Genomic DNA, 13,238 nt, shown 5'->3' with positions numbered 1-13,238 from the left:
AAAGAATATCCTTACATTTTCGTTTAGGAAACTTCTAATTGAATATGAATTATTACGTATTATAATTAAATACCCCAAAACGATTATGCTCCTAGAGTTATAATTTATAACAAGTATTGATATTGATCGGATTAACTCTACATATTTTTATTTCAAATCAAATCAATTTTTTTTATTCAAAATAGGTTCTTTACAGAGCATTTTTTGAATGTCAAACTACCGAGCACTACAGAGCACTTTTTGAATGTCAACTATTTAATAGTAGAAGATCCGAACCTAAATCGAACTGGACCGAGCTGATAATAGAATGAAACTCATTTTATAACGAAATTAGTACATTGGGTAATACATTAAAAATGGGTTTGCTAAAAAAATCCTGGACAGGATAATTTTAATTATTTTTTGAAAAATTAATTTTCATTTTGCAGACAACCCTATATCAACGTGTTCACAATAAAACAGCGCTTCTACTGATATAAAATTTATACCTGTTTATACCTGACAACCCAGTAGTTCGTCCACGTAAATAATAGGCAACCCAAAGCCTGCACATTCTGTATGCTTTTAACATTCACTCAGAATAGAATTTTCTTATTATCTTGATGTTGCAAAATTTAATTTTCAATTAAATTTTAATTTTTCAAAAAATAATTAAAATTATCCTGTCCAGGATTTTTTTAGCAAACCCATTTTTAATGTATTACCCAATGTACTAATTTCATTATAAAATGAGTTTCATTCTATTATCAGCTCGGTCCAGTTCGATTTAGCTTCGGATCTTAGACCATAAGAAAAGAACAAGAAATTTCATTTAAATTGCAAGGCAACTCAATCGTTGTTATAAATACATCATAATATTAATCTCATAGTATTGAAAGTGCAAACCCTATCTAGAGGACAGCCAATACCAAACCTACTTGGAGCATTAAATCTTAATTTAAATTGTAACAAAATTACTAGTTCCGGCGCAGTATTGTTTAATTTAGTTCAGCTTTGGGCGCATTCGACAAGGAGTTTAAATTGTAGTTACCGACTGTTTTATTTATAGTCCTACAAGGTTATGGACGAAATTGTCACTACAATTAGTGTGGGTAGAAGGAACTGAGTACTTTTGACATTTTTGGGGAAATTGCTATTTTGTGAGTTTATTGTAGGAAAATAATTCAAAGTTATTTACAAAAGTAACGCCTACGTTAGATAACATTAAATTATAGATTAATGTACTCGTAATAAGTGTATTAAATTTACAATGTCATAGTGAATTCGCCATCTATCTATGTTTTTATTTTTTACTACTTTAATGACCTAATTTAGATGTAGAGAGCGTGCAATTCTTTGGATGGTACCTAAGTGGCTATTGTCGCTTATAGACATCTGTAATCAACCATCGATAAGACTAGATTCTTACATGAGGTCGCCCACAAATGCGCCGGTACCCCTGAGGACTAAGCTAGAATGGCTCGGATAAGTATATCTCACTTACCATGTCCTTCTAAGCTGAAGCGTTTAACACTGCTTTTATTATGCAGAAATAGGTGTGGCGGTAGTGCCGCTGCAGAATCACAAAAGGTTCTGCCACCTTCAACTTATTGAAGTTTAATTTCCACAGCACGAGCCTGATGCCGAGCTGGACTCGCAGGGGCGGCCAGCGGAGCCCCGCGCGCTGCGCTGCGGCTGGGGCATGCTGCGGCCGAAGTGGCTGCAGCGCTTCCGTACTGCCAAGTGGGCGCTCTTCTGGCTCTGCTGGGCTGGGGCTATACAGGGTTAGTGTTATTTGAGACATTATTACATAACATATTATTACAATAAGAATAAATGATTAATAATCAAATATTTATTACCATTATTGTCATCACATTCATTATCTTTATGTTTATTTATCTTAAGTTTATCTATTTATGAATTCAAACAATGACCATTAATTCGTCATTACTATCATATACTTAAGTTCATTCACGAACAGTAATTCGCAGCAGAATATCACAAATAAAAGTTATTTTACCTCTTTCACTAATTTCGGAGGCCGTATAACTATATTTCTTCATTTTTTCGTCGGTTAAAAATTGTACCTCTGCATTCCAATGAATTCCAGAGCTAGAATATTTGATGAAGCTTACAGCTGGGACAAGGTCCTCCCAATCGAAAATCCTGGAATCTCCTGAACTCGTGTAAAAAAAAATAGTTTTTCAAGGATAATATCATTTTCAGTAGATCAAAATTACTCAGATCAAATGCCAGATACAATACCAATCACAACATTTACAATTCACTACTGCCTTTTATACCACTAACTACAATCACTTGAAAAATACTCAACATTTTTAACGTGTAAGTGTAATTGAAATGAAAATGAAATGCGTGCAAAAGTTGAATAAGAGCAGCGTATTAGAATGATTACATAAAAAGTCGTGATAAAGTGTGTGAGTAGTGTAAGTAGTTCGCGACGAGCACGCCACCTGTCGGGTAGCGCTTGCGTTTCGATCTACGTTGGAACTCAGCGTACCGATACGTAGGCTTTTTCACATGCAGCGGTACAACTGCTATAGATTTTAAATGATAGAGTCAAGTACAAGAGAAAGATAGCACTAAGTCTAAGTCACTGGTTAAGTGCACGTTAATATGACCTTTTTATAAAGTAAACGTAATGACACTTCAAATAGTCACGGTCATCCATTTCTGTAATCAACTAGAAAAAGAATTGGACGTTCGTAGGCACCTATTAGGTCAGCTATACGTTCTTATTTTTGAGGTTTATTTTGAATGCCTTCTTTAAACCCATCCTTTACTAATTGAAACCCGATCGCTCGCGATAACTGTTGTTACTCGTATGAGGCAGTAGCAAGTGGGGTGGCGATGTCAACGGAGATGCACCACGAAACATTCAACCTCTAAAGAATGTAAATAATCTAAATAACATATTTCTATAAAATAAAAATCCTCTTAATTAATTGTTACACAATTTGGATTTTATTACACAATAATTAAGTTGAAAACCTGCAACGTTCTTTCGCCCAGTGTGGTCGGAGCCTAAGTTATTAGTGTCGCATGCATAACGCGTATATATGCAAGTAACACCTCAACGGTCTAAATAGAACAGTAATTGATTCTGATTGCATACTAATCTGTAAATTTCTGCAACATTTTTTTTAAATATCTCAAAAAGTAGAAATATTTTGACGTTTTTTAAATGGCAAGTGAAGCAAGGTACTGAAGCAAAATACCAGTATAGTATTTGAAGACTTAACTTGTATCACATTTTGCAGACCATAGTAAAATACACACACTTTCTAATGGTAGTGTACGAATTTTTGTTACAAAGAGAAATAGCCGATAGTGACTTTTAGCTACAGTCCATCATGGAAGTAGAGTTTGACTCTTATATGTTTTACAATTCAGTATATACTTTTTAATTTAGTTTGAGACCCTTATAGCTAGTCTGACATTTAAGGTGGTATTACTTCCCGAATGCCTCGGAAAAGTATGTCTCCTTTACCACACCCTTCAAACCAGAACACAGCAGCGCTTAACACTACTGTTTGTAGGCAGAAATTGGTGTGGCGGTGGTGCCGTCGGAGTCGTACCACACAGGGTTCTACCTTTAACTGTTCATCACTGCACGCTCGTTTGCTACTTCTATAAAATATATTAAAAATCCACTTTAGTTGTTAGTCGTTTAATATAACATGTAATTAAGAAATAAAGGTAATTAGTATGTGAGTTAATTGTGATCGCCTTATCTTAGAGAATTAATGAATACAGTAATCTTATATATTGTTCGTGCGATCATATCGGCTCTTCTAACATTTACCTACTAATTTACACTTACTTTTATCTGTACTAAATCTACCTATGTAACTAATTTGTGTTTATAAGGTAAAATTCAACATTTTATATTGTCCTACTACAGCTAAGCCAATATTTAGTTCCATTGTTTCACCAATCATAGCGCCAAATACATACTACTGCTATTCATGTTTCAGTAAGATTCACTCCTGTTTGAAAATATTCATAATTTAGATTTTTTGGGTCTGAGTGTCTACTTGTTTCGACTCTACATGGCTTCCACGACCTGGAATACTTGTGTGGGGAAATAACGACATGATAAACATAATATTATTAATATCATCAGAAAAAAAATAGCAGGTACTTAGTTTACTCTCAGCAACCTTTGATAAGTATGTATTACGTTTGCTTAAAGTTGTCTTACTATATTTTATTTATTTATATGATTCATCATATATGACGCCTAAAGGTGAGATCAAATTACAACAGAGATGTCTCAGGTAGCGTTTTTTCATAGAAATTACCTGTACAAGTTTGTTAATAAGGGAGCGAACGTAATCATTTGTTCTTATTGAACCGAATCCGGGCTTATTAAACCCCGAAGCTCATAAACGGCTAATTCGGAACAGAATGTGAATTCCAGCGATAATATAATGAAATTACGGGAGCTGATATTACGTGAATGTTCCTAGCAAGTATACAGTATACTACACGATATGAGAACCAAGCTTAACACGTTTCGTAAGAAATATATAACTTTTGTAAATTTAGTAATAGCGTTTGTAAATTTAGTACTGACAATAGGTCCTTCTGTTTATGCGCCTATGATTATGCCTAAAATATATTGTGATGATGAAAATTCTATTTGTTTCTCTAAAAACACGGAAAATGACGTAACAGTGTAAGAAATACTATTATATGTTTTTAATTATGTAGAATGGCCATGGCAAGTCTGGTATTTGGCATATCTACTACGAAGTGAATAAATGCTTTAAATTAAAAAAAAATTCAAGATAAATATTACTGGATATTTGTCATATTTTCTTTGCCATTTAGGTACATAAAAGAAATAATACCTAACATACAATGAAATAAGACCTCAACAGTTACGGTAATTATATTTTCTCAAGGTGACTAAAAGTAAGCAGCTGTTGGTAAGTGGTGACGTCACATTTTAATTTATTTCTTGCGTGTCTCTTTATCCATACTTTTGATTTAAGTTTTGTGACCTTCCTGTGTTTGGTAAAAGCGTACCACATTTTTATCACGCCATAGAAACTAACATCTTTCTTACATTAATACATTGATAAGGTCTGTATAGTTTGATTCATGATTAGGTGTCCAAAATGTAAACAAAGGTGTTGTGACCTATCAAGAAAATACGTTAGAAATGGTAGTTTCTTATTTATGTCGATATTAAAGTAATACAACAATAATAAAATAATAATCTAAATAAATTAAGATAAATTCACATTTTCTAATATTTATATCACGTCAATTTCGTCCCATACAGTAATAATAATAAAAAACAAAGTTTATGGTAGAAAATTAAAATGTGATAATGGTAACACAATCGGAATCCAAGACATTTCTTGTGCTGTCATTTTTTAGTTTCGTAACTGATATTATTCATTTTCGTGATTGTGATCGAACTCGAATGTTTTCTCGTTTACATAATGCGTTTGTTAAATTGTGTATATTTGTTAAATTTTCGTTTTTTGTTGAATTTGTTAAAGTTTTTGTTTCTTGTTAATTTTGACAGTGACATTTCTTTGTTTACATTTTGGACATCTAATTATGAATCAGACTATAGTTAGGCAACTTGGATTATGTAATTAAGTTGAAATTCTTTTAACAAAAAATTTACAAATTACAAAAAGGCTTGAGTTATTTTGAAAGATATTGTGAATAAATTTTTCAAAATATGTCTAAATCTGAGGTAAAATTTTATTTATCAATCCTGTTAATTTATAAGACCATAAAACTAAAAGGTGTAAAAAACAGTAATTATGCACCTTAACACTATGTGATCAGATTTAGTTAGTTATTAGTTCGTATTTTCTGTACAAAATATACATAAAATGAGAAATTATGTTCTAATAGTCCCAGTAGAATAGTAAACATAAAATCTTTTTGTTTTTATAAGCGTGCGAATGGGAACAAAAACTAGTATTGTAAAAAACAAACTAAACCTTTCGGAGGGCAGCTAACAAGATTTGCAGGGCGATTTGCTCGCTAAATTAACTAGGATACTCCAAGTCACAAGCGATAAGCGGGTGACTCGTCGATTAAATTCCTTTACAAAGCGACATATAATTTTACGTGACGCTCGAAACAATTTTTTATCAATGAACATATTTTTAAAATTGTTTATAGCATGACGGCTAAAAAAATAATGAATTTAGATCTCCTATTTTTTGGTCTGTTTAGGTCTTCGTATTTGGACGTTATCATGATAGATAGAACCTTAAAAGCTGTGAATGTAGAAATCTGTATTAATCGTCATCAGCAAAATCAGCAAAACTCTATTATCTACAAAACTAAACTAAACGTAAAAACTTAAAACATTTTCAATTTAACGCCAGTTCAAAATATTACCACAAAATAAAAACTAATATTTTGTGATATTACTTACATATCTGTAAATAATGCTAAAGCCGTTCTTCGCCTATGACTTGGGCCGTATAGAATTGTGGTTGCTATTTCACAAGGAAAAAGGGCTAAAAGCACAACATAATTAAGTCTGAAAGTCTATTAATTTTTATGGAAGCTTCCGGGCAACGTGCGGGAAGGAGTATTGTATTGCGAATGCAATATTTGTTAACGTCTTGTTTGTTTGTTCGAGTTAATCGTTGGGTATTGTTTGCTTGGTGTACACTTTCCTCGTCAACTTAGTTTTGTCCCACTGCTGGGCACGGGTTTCTTTTCAGAGGGGTTTAGGCATCTACTGCGGGGTACATGTGCGAATTGATAGAATTCGTACGCCTTTGGGCATTTTTTTAAGAACTCTCAGGTGCGTTCCTCATGATGTTTTCCTTCACTTTATGGGTGCGCGTTTCTAGGTCCCAACTAATGGCTCTTTAAACTAGGTTAGGAGTCCCTTTTTATTGAGAGGCTGGTTTTAAACATGTTAATACCCCAAGTAAAAATTCCTGTGGATATGATGCAAAGGAGTTACCACACCCTTGGAACCAAAAGTCAGTATTTATGTGTGATGTCACCAAATTCGAAATATTAAAAGTTTTAATACTACTTATAGGGCCTATTGCTATTTCCTGTTTTCTTTTAACTATCTAAGGACTTGTTTTTACAAAATAGCTAAGTTGCAACATTTAACAGTCATTTAGTGTATTTTATGCTTGTATGTTAATAAACTATTTGTAGCTAGCCAATAAAGTCAATTTCCATTAACGTGAAAAGCTTGTGGAATGATGGCGGGATTAACGTGTGGGATTGGCAGTATGACGGGATAAAATATACTAAAATAATGGATTTTTTATAACGTAACCATGGGTATAACCATCGCATATGCATAGACATGACAACGTATATATACGCGTCTATACGTTCAATTGATTAACGCCTGTTATTAAAAATCAATCTATCAACTTTTACTTACAAAAGATCGAAGTTCGATAAATTGTCAAATGTTATATGTTGGATAGATTGAATATTAAAAAGTGACATATATCGATGTCGGTTTACTGGCAGGTGTTTAATATTCTGTAGTCTGTTATTATCAATATGTTTACATGTTTGGTAATGTGATACTCACGAAATGCATTTCAACCATCCGACCGGAACGCATTAGAAAGACATTTTGTGGCTTTGTCGATTATTATAGCGACATTTGGTTGATAGAGGTAGAGGTATGACTTGGTAGAGGCGGATGATCATAAAAATTCTAGCGAATTTCCAAAAACATTTTAAGAATTTTCTACCTTATGAATCGGCACCGCTTTTATTGATGTAATACTAGCTTTTACCCGCGGCTCCGCTCACAGTTTGACGTTATTGTCTATTCCTCGTGAACGGTTCTTTTTTCAAGATAAAAGGTCCTTTTAAATAATATAAGATAAATATATAAGATAATATATATAGATTTATAGGTAAGATAAGATAAATGTCCTTTTCTGAATACGTGACAATGTGTGCACAAAATTTCTTGACAATCGATTATGTAGTTAAGACGTGAAAGTGTAGAAAACAGACAAACAAATTCACATTCGCATTTATAATTATTATTACTTAATTTTGATGTTTTACTTCGTCCATTCAACTAACAGGACGATTAAAGAATGTAAATAATATTATATTAAAGAATGAGTATCCAGGTAAGCTAACTCTTTACCAGCTGGAGCCAGTAAGCTGGAGATACGAGCATCTCCGAGAAGTGCGGTATCTTGTAATTTCCCGCGGGACGCGTCACGCGCGCGGAACCGCCTGTCGCGCGCCGGGACTCCATTTAAAATGCAATTCTCAAGTTATTTTGGAAACTCTGTTTTCATATTTACGTAAATTTAACGTTGTTATAAGACATTCGTATGTTTAATGAAATGGGACCAAAATATATTATTTCTTTACTAGCAGACCAGCTTAATGGTGTATTAAATGCACATACTCAGATCTATTAGAAAATTAAATGAGTTAATTTGAACCAGCATTAACAATATTCTTTTGGTACTAGGTACTTGGTAGTAGGTAATTGTGGGATTTGGATGTGCCTTTCAAACGACAAGCACATATACCATAGTTTAGCCATACCTTTGAAAGCATACGGAATATTCGAGAACTCTCAGGCATGTAGGTTTCCTCAGAATATTTTCTGTTTTCATTCATCCTAGTAATAATTAACGTCTAAAATCCTAGAATACCATATTGGGAGGCCTGAATATATTATGATTCGTTTTATATGACCACTTACTAGTAACTAGTACTTACTATATAAATATGTCCTTATATAAATGTTTAAATAATAATAAAACACATAAGCGTAATTAAGTAAAGACTTTTAAAAGTAGGTACCTATACTTTTGGCTTTTTCCTTACGGTCGATAGTTAATGTAACTATGTAACTGTTCATATAAATACATAAATATGAAAGTTGTTTTAAAGCCATTGTTTCAAAAAACGCAGCATCCATTTACAAGGCTTACGGCGGCGGCGAGAAACTCAATATTTTTATATTAACCACGTACTGTTACGCCGGCGTTCAAAATCCATTACCTGTGTGCAACCATTGTGTACTTGGATATATGGTCCTGGATGTGCTTCCGAAAATGTAACTAAATTTGGACCAAGAGCCTTGAGGGATTGTGTGATTAATTTAATTATTTTATGTTTATATTACTGGCTAGATTGAGCCTAGAACCCTCTACGTTTTACACGTGTAACCGTTACGCCACACGTATACTATACGTATAGTTTAAATAAATGATTTAAAAAGATATTATTTATATAAAATTGTAAAATATTAAATAGGTACATAAATGCATCATTCTTAAGTCGTTTAAATGGATATAGTAAATGAACATGAAGGGCAATTGATATAAAGTAGTCACTGATGTTCATGATTTACTTTCTCGAGGTATTTTTCAATTATTGATGAACATGATAGTAGCCACTTAAACAAGGTAATTTATAATCAAATCCTTAATAGTAGCCACATAAACAAGGCAACTTATAATGCAGACTTCCTAGAAGCCACTGCGAAAAGTTCATTGAGAGAGGTATATGTTCAGTAGTGAACTATCAAAAGAAGTAGTGAAAGTCTTGAGATCAAAAGACGGGTGGACTGATGGATAGTTTGGTCGGTTTCCAAGTGAGCCCCCAAACAAAGTCAAGTCCTATTTCGTGCTATGCTCTAGCGGAGGTCAGCAGACAGTCTATCTAGGTAATGTAGACAGAACAAGAGGTCGATACACAAGTATCTACCGTGCGGTGTACTTTTATGGCATTTCATCATGGTAAATTTAATGAACACACATGACACATCCAGTTCCATTCTATATGCGAAAAGTTGCACCATAAATCTGAGTTAAGTTGCTGGCAGGAATTATGGGTTCCAACAGGTGTATGCGACTCGCGCTCCACAATGTTTTTGTTTAGGACCTGCACAAAAATATGAATTTTGTGCATGGTATACGAATTATGTAGCACAACGGTTATTCGTCTATATAGGTAGAGAGTTCCAGGTTCAAACTAGCCAGGAATATAAATGAAGCCTGAAAATAAACAGAAAAATAAATGAGGAAAATAGAATTTCATCATAGGTATGTGTGTATATTTTGTCAAAGTCACTTTGAAGATTCGTTACTAAAAGAGTAGCTTATTTCTTATCCATTTTCATTAAGTGTTGTTTAAATATCTAAAAAAGCTTATGAAATATTAATTTCCTATTTATTTAATTCCTACAGGGGATTTTTCTAAAATCCTTTCTTAATGCTCACTTATAAGGAAAGTCCTTTTAAACAAAATGACATGCTTTGTTTGTCAGTCAGTAGGAAATAAAGGACATTATTATACAACGCTCTTATTAAAATGAAAGTACCTTTGAAACTCCCGAATATATTTTATTAAGAGACAAAAGATCCATCATAGGAAAGTGGATTAGGGGACCCAGTAATAAATGATATGGCCCGAACACCTAGCAATGAAGCAATAAGGCAAAAATTAAATTCGCCGCCCGCCCTACAAATCACGGGCTTATAAAATTAAACGCCGCTGCGCTGCCGGTACGCGATAGCCTGCTAAAGCCTGTTATCCACTTGGAAATATAATATACAACTACATAAATATTTATTTGGTGTAATAAAATAATTAGGACTATATACACCGCTGAGTCTTGTCGAATTTTTCAGCTATGTTATTATACCATTATACGGATTAAGTTATTGGGAGAAAAAGTATTATTTACGACTTATACTACTTGGTAATATTTGAACTAATTGATCTATGTCTCATCTCAACTTCAATTAATACTTAGACAAAGTTCTATATTGTTCCTGTATTTACTTACAGCAAAAATATACCTACTGAAAGTTATGAAAAAATACAATATTGGTAATTTTCACAACTTTTACATAATAACATAAATTAATAATATTGGTCCGACATTTCATTTACATATTGAAACAGTTGTTATTGTTTGTTCAGCTGAGGCGTGTGTATGGTTTCATTAAAATTGTATTACAATTTCGTCAAATATTTCAATATTTCCAAATAATATATTACAGCATTGTTAAACTCTACTGTACTCTGTACAAGATATGGTAAGGTAACAAATAAATAAGGTGTTTCAACTTATGTAATAAGAAAACAGTGACTTCAAAATTCTACAATATTAACCACCTAACTTAATAGCAACTTATGTGCTATTAAATCATACCTATTCGTATTAGCTAGCTTAGACCCTAACTTTTTTTTTAATAATTATACCTAAACGATGAGGCAGGCGGGCTACCTGATGGAAAGCAGTCACCGTCGCCTATGGACATTTGCAATACCAGAGGAGTCGCCGATGCATCGCCGGCTTTGAAGGAGAGCTCTTTTTACACATTTTTTGAAGAGCCCCATGTCATGGCGCTCCGGGAATACCTCAGAAGGAAGTTCATTCCACATCTTGCACGTCCGTGGCAAGAACGTCCGTGCAAACCGACTAACTAGACACAAATTGGGTTTACTTGCACTAAACCATACATATTTATAAAATACTATCTTTGGTCAGCTTCTATTTGTCTCTGGATAGCAAACCCAACTTTTGTTTATGGTTTGGGCGCGGGAATTTACATTTATTGCTCTGGCTTATAATGAGGTGGTATTATGTGACACACGCTTTTTGTACTTATTGGTACAGTACAATTGGAGTTTACTGGGTACATTAATATTCTCGCAGCCGTGGTACTAAATGTACAGGTATATACAGCAATTCTTATATCCAAACCATGTATTTTGACTAAATTAACGGGTTTATAATTACGTAATATATTTTCAAAAATATATAAAAAATAAAATGAATGAATGAGGATTCGTTTCTTCTTTTTCTTACAAAAGTTAATTAATATAATGTTAATTGATAATTAATAGAGTGTTGACTGATAATGAAGTAGCAGATTAGTAAGTACTTTATTTGGTGGAAATAAGTGGTCATAGATAAACTGGGAGTCCCACGTGAGATGCCACAAGTACGTCGTAGGCTATCCCCGAGGACTAAATTATAATTTATCGTATGCTCTATTAAACTTCAAACCAAAATCATGTTTTAATGAAAAATATATTTTTCTAGCTACTTCGTATTTCTTCGCATACCAATTATTTCTACGTAAGAATTTCAATAAAGAAAGTAATGCTAAGAAAACGTCTAACGCCTGCATTACGCTTGCGTTGTCTTAAAAGGAAATTATTCGCTATCTAAACTTAGGAGTGTTACGGCCATAATGCATGCTTAGTAAGTCCTGTGTTTGAATGTAAGGATTATGGTGCAACCTTTTATCCAAACGCTCTTACAGGAATGGATATATTCATAGTCTACATATATGAACTATCTTGACGATTTTTCACAAAGAAAAATGACCTTACTGTGCATTGGTTAAGAGTTGGAATTGCATGCGCATTTCTATGCAAAACGTCGAGGTTCTAATAAGAAAAGAATTTGGTATTCAGTCTCATAAAGAATGGAAAGTGGAGACTAAACATTTACTGAAAAATATTAAAGTTTCAAGGATCCGGAGTCCTCTACCGCCAAATGAAGACTTGACTATTCGGATTTAATATCCTGACTAAAATTGTTTGAGATTCAGTTTATATATGCTAAGAAGTCTGAAAAGTCTTCTACCTGATAGTGAGTGAATATTTTAGTTCGTAGATATCTGTAATGCTGAATAGTACTAATATTTTCTAGCGCTACTTACCGTAAGGATTATATGAAAACGCTTTCTGAAAGTATTCTTGAAGATTTTCAAAACCATACCTATAGCTTGTATTAGATTCAGCCACAGAAGAGAAAAACAAAGAAAAGAAATCAAGTGATCCTGTAGACATTTTTATGAAATTATATCGAGATCTGCATTCAAATCAAAATAGGATTAAACTACCTGAAGTCAGCCACAGACGCTGCTGCTCTTGAGTACTTAGTATTTTGGTTGTAAATGTTTCTAACTTATCACACCAAAAAAACATCGTAAATCGAAACAAAAAAAAAACTTACATTATTATAAATCAAGAAACGAGTGTGTCGGTGGTACCACCCAAACAGTTTTGCTGCTTTTACACAATAAACACTGCAAATATTTTAATTTTAATATATTCCCAGAAATTCCCAAAAATCAGTTCTATCCACTCCTTTGTTGCATTTCTTTTATTCCCAGTAAATCCTGTTACGGTGTCGTCATCTCAATTAATACTTTACCGGAAGTGTGGGATCCATCGTGACAACTTCCGGCTCGGGACAAGTGCAA

The 13,238-nt window shown here is 33.3% G+C and overlaps 1 protein-coding gene across 1 annotated transcript in view; it reads left to right on the top strand.

Moving 5' to 3' along the window:
- Positions 1 to 13,238, top strand: part of LOC140756094 (solute carrier organic anion transporter family member 4A1) — a 66,497-nt gene that overhangs the window by 19,963 nt on the left and 33,296 nt on the right. The window contains exon 3 of the mRNA XM_073091506.1: positions 1,610 to 1,763. Within this exon, the coding sequence (XP_072947607.1) occupies positions 1,610 to 1,763 (154 nt within the window). The remainder of the gene's footprint in view (positions 1 to 1,609; positions 1,764 to 13,238) is intronic.

The sequence above is a fragment of the Epargyreus clarus genome, unplaced genomic scaffold (genome assembly GCF_041222505.1).
Source record: "Epargyreus clarus isolate Ecla_fem2 unplaced genomic scaffold, WU_Ecla_fem_2.2 ptg000003l, whole genome shotgun sequence".
Classification (NCBI taxonomy): Eukaryota; Metazoa; Arthropoda; class Insecta; order Lepidoptera; family Hesperiidae; genus Epargyreus; species Epargyreus clarus.
Note: the sequence above shows the minus strand (reverse complement) of the source record. Positions and strands in the feature narration are given on the sequence as shown.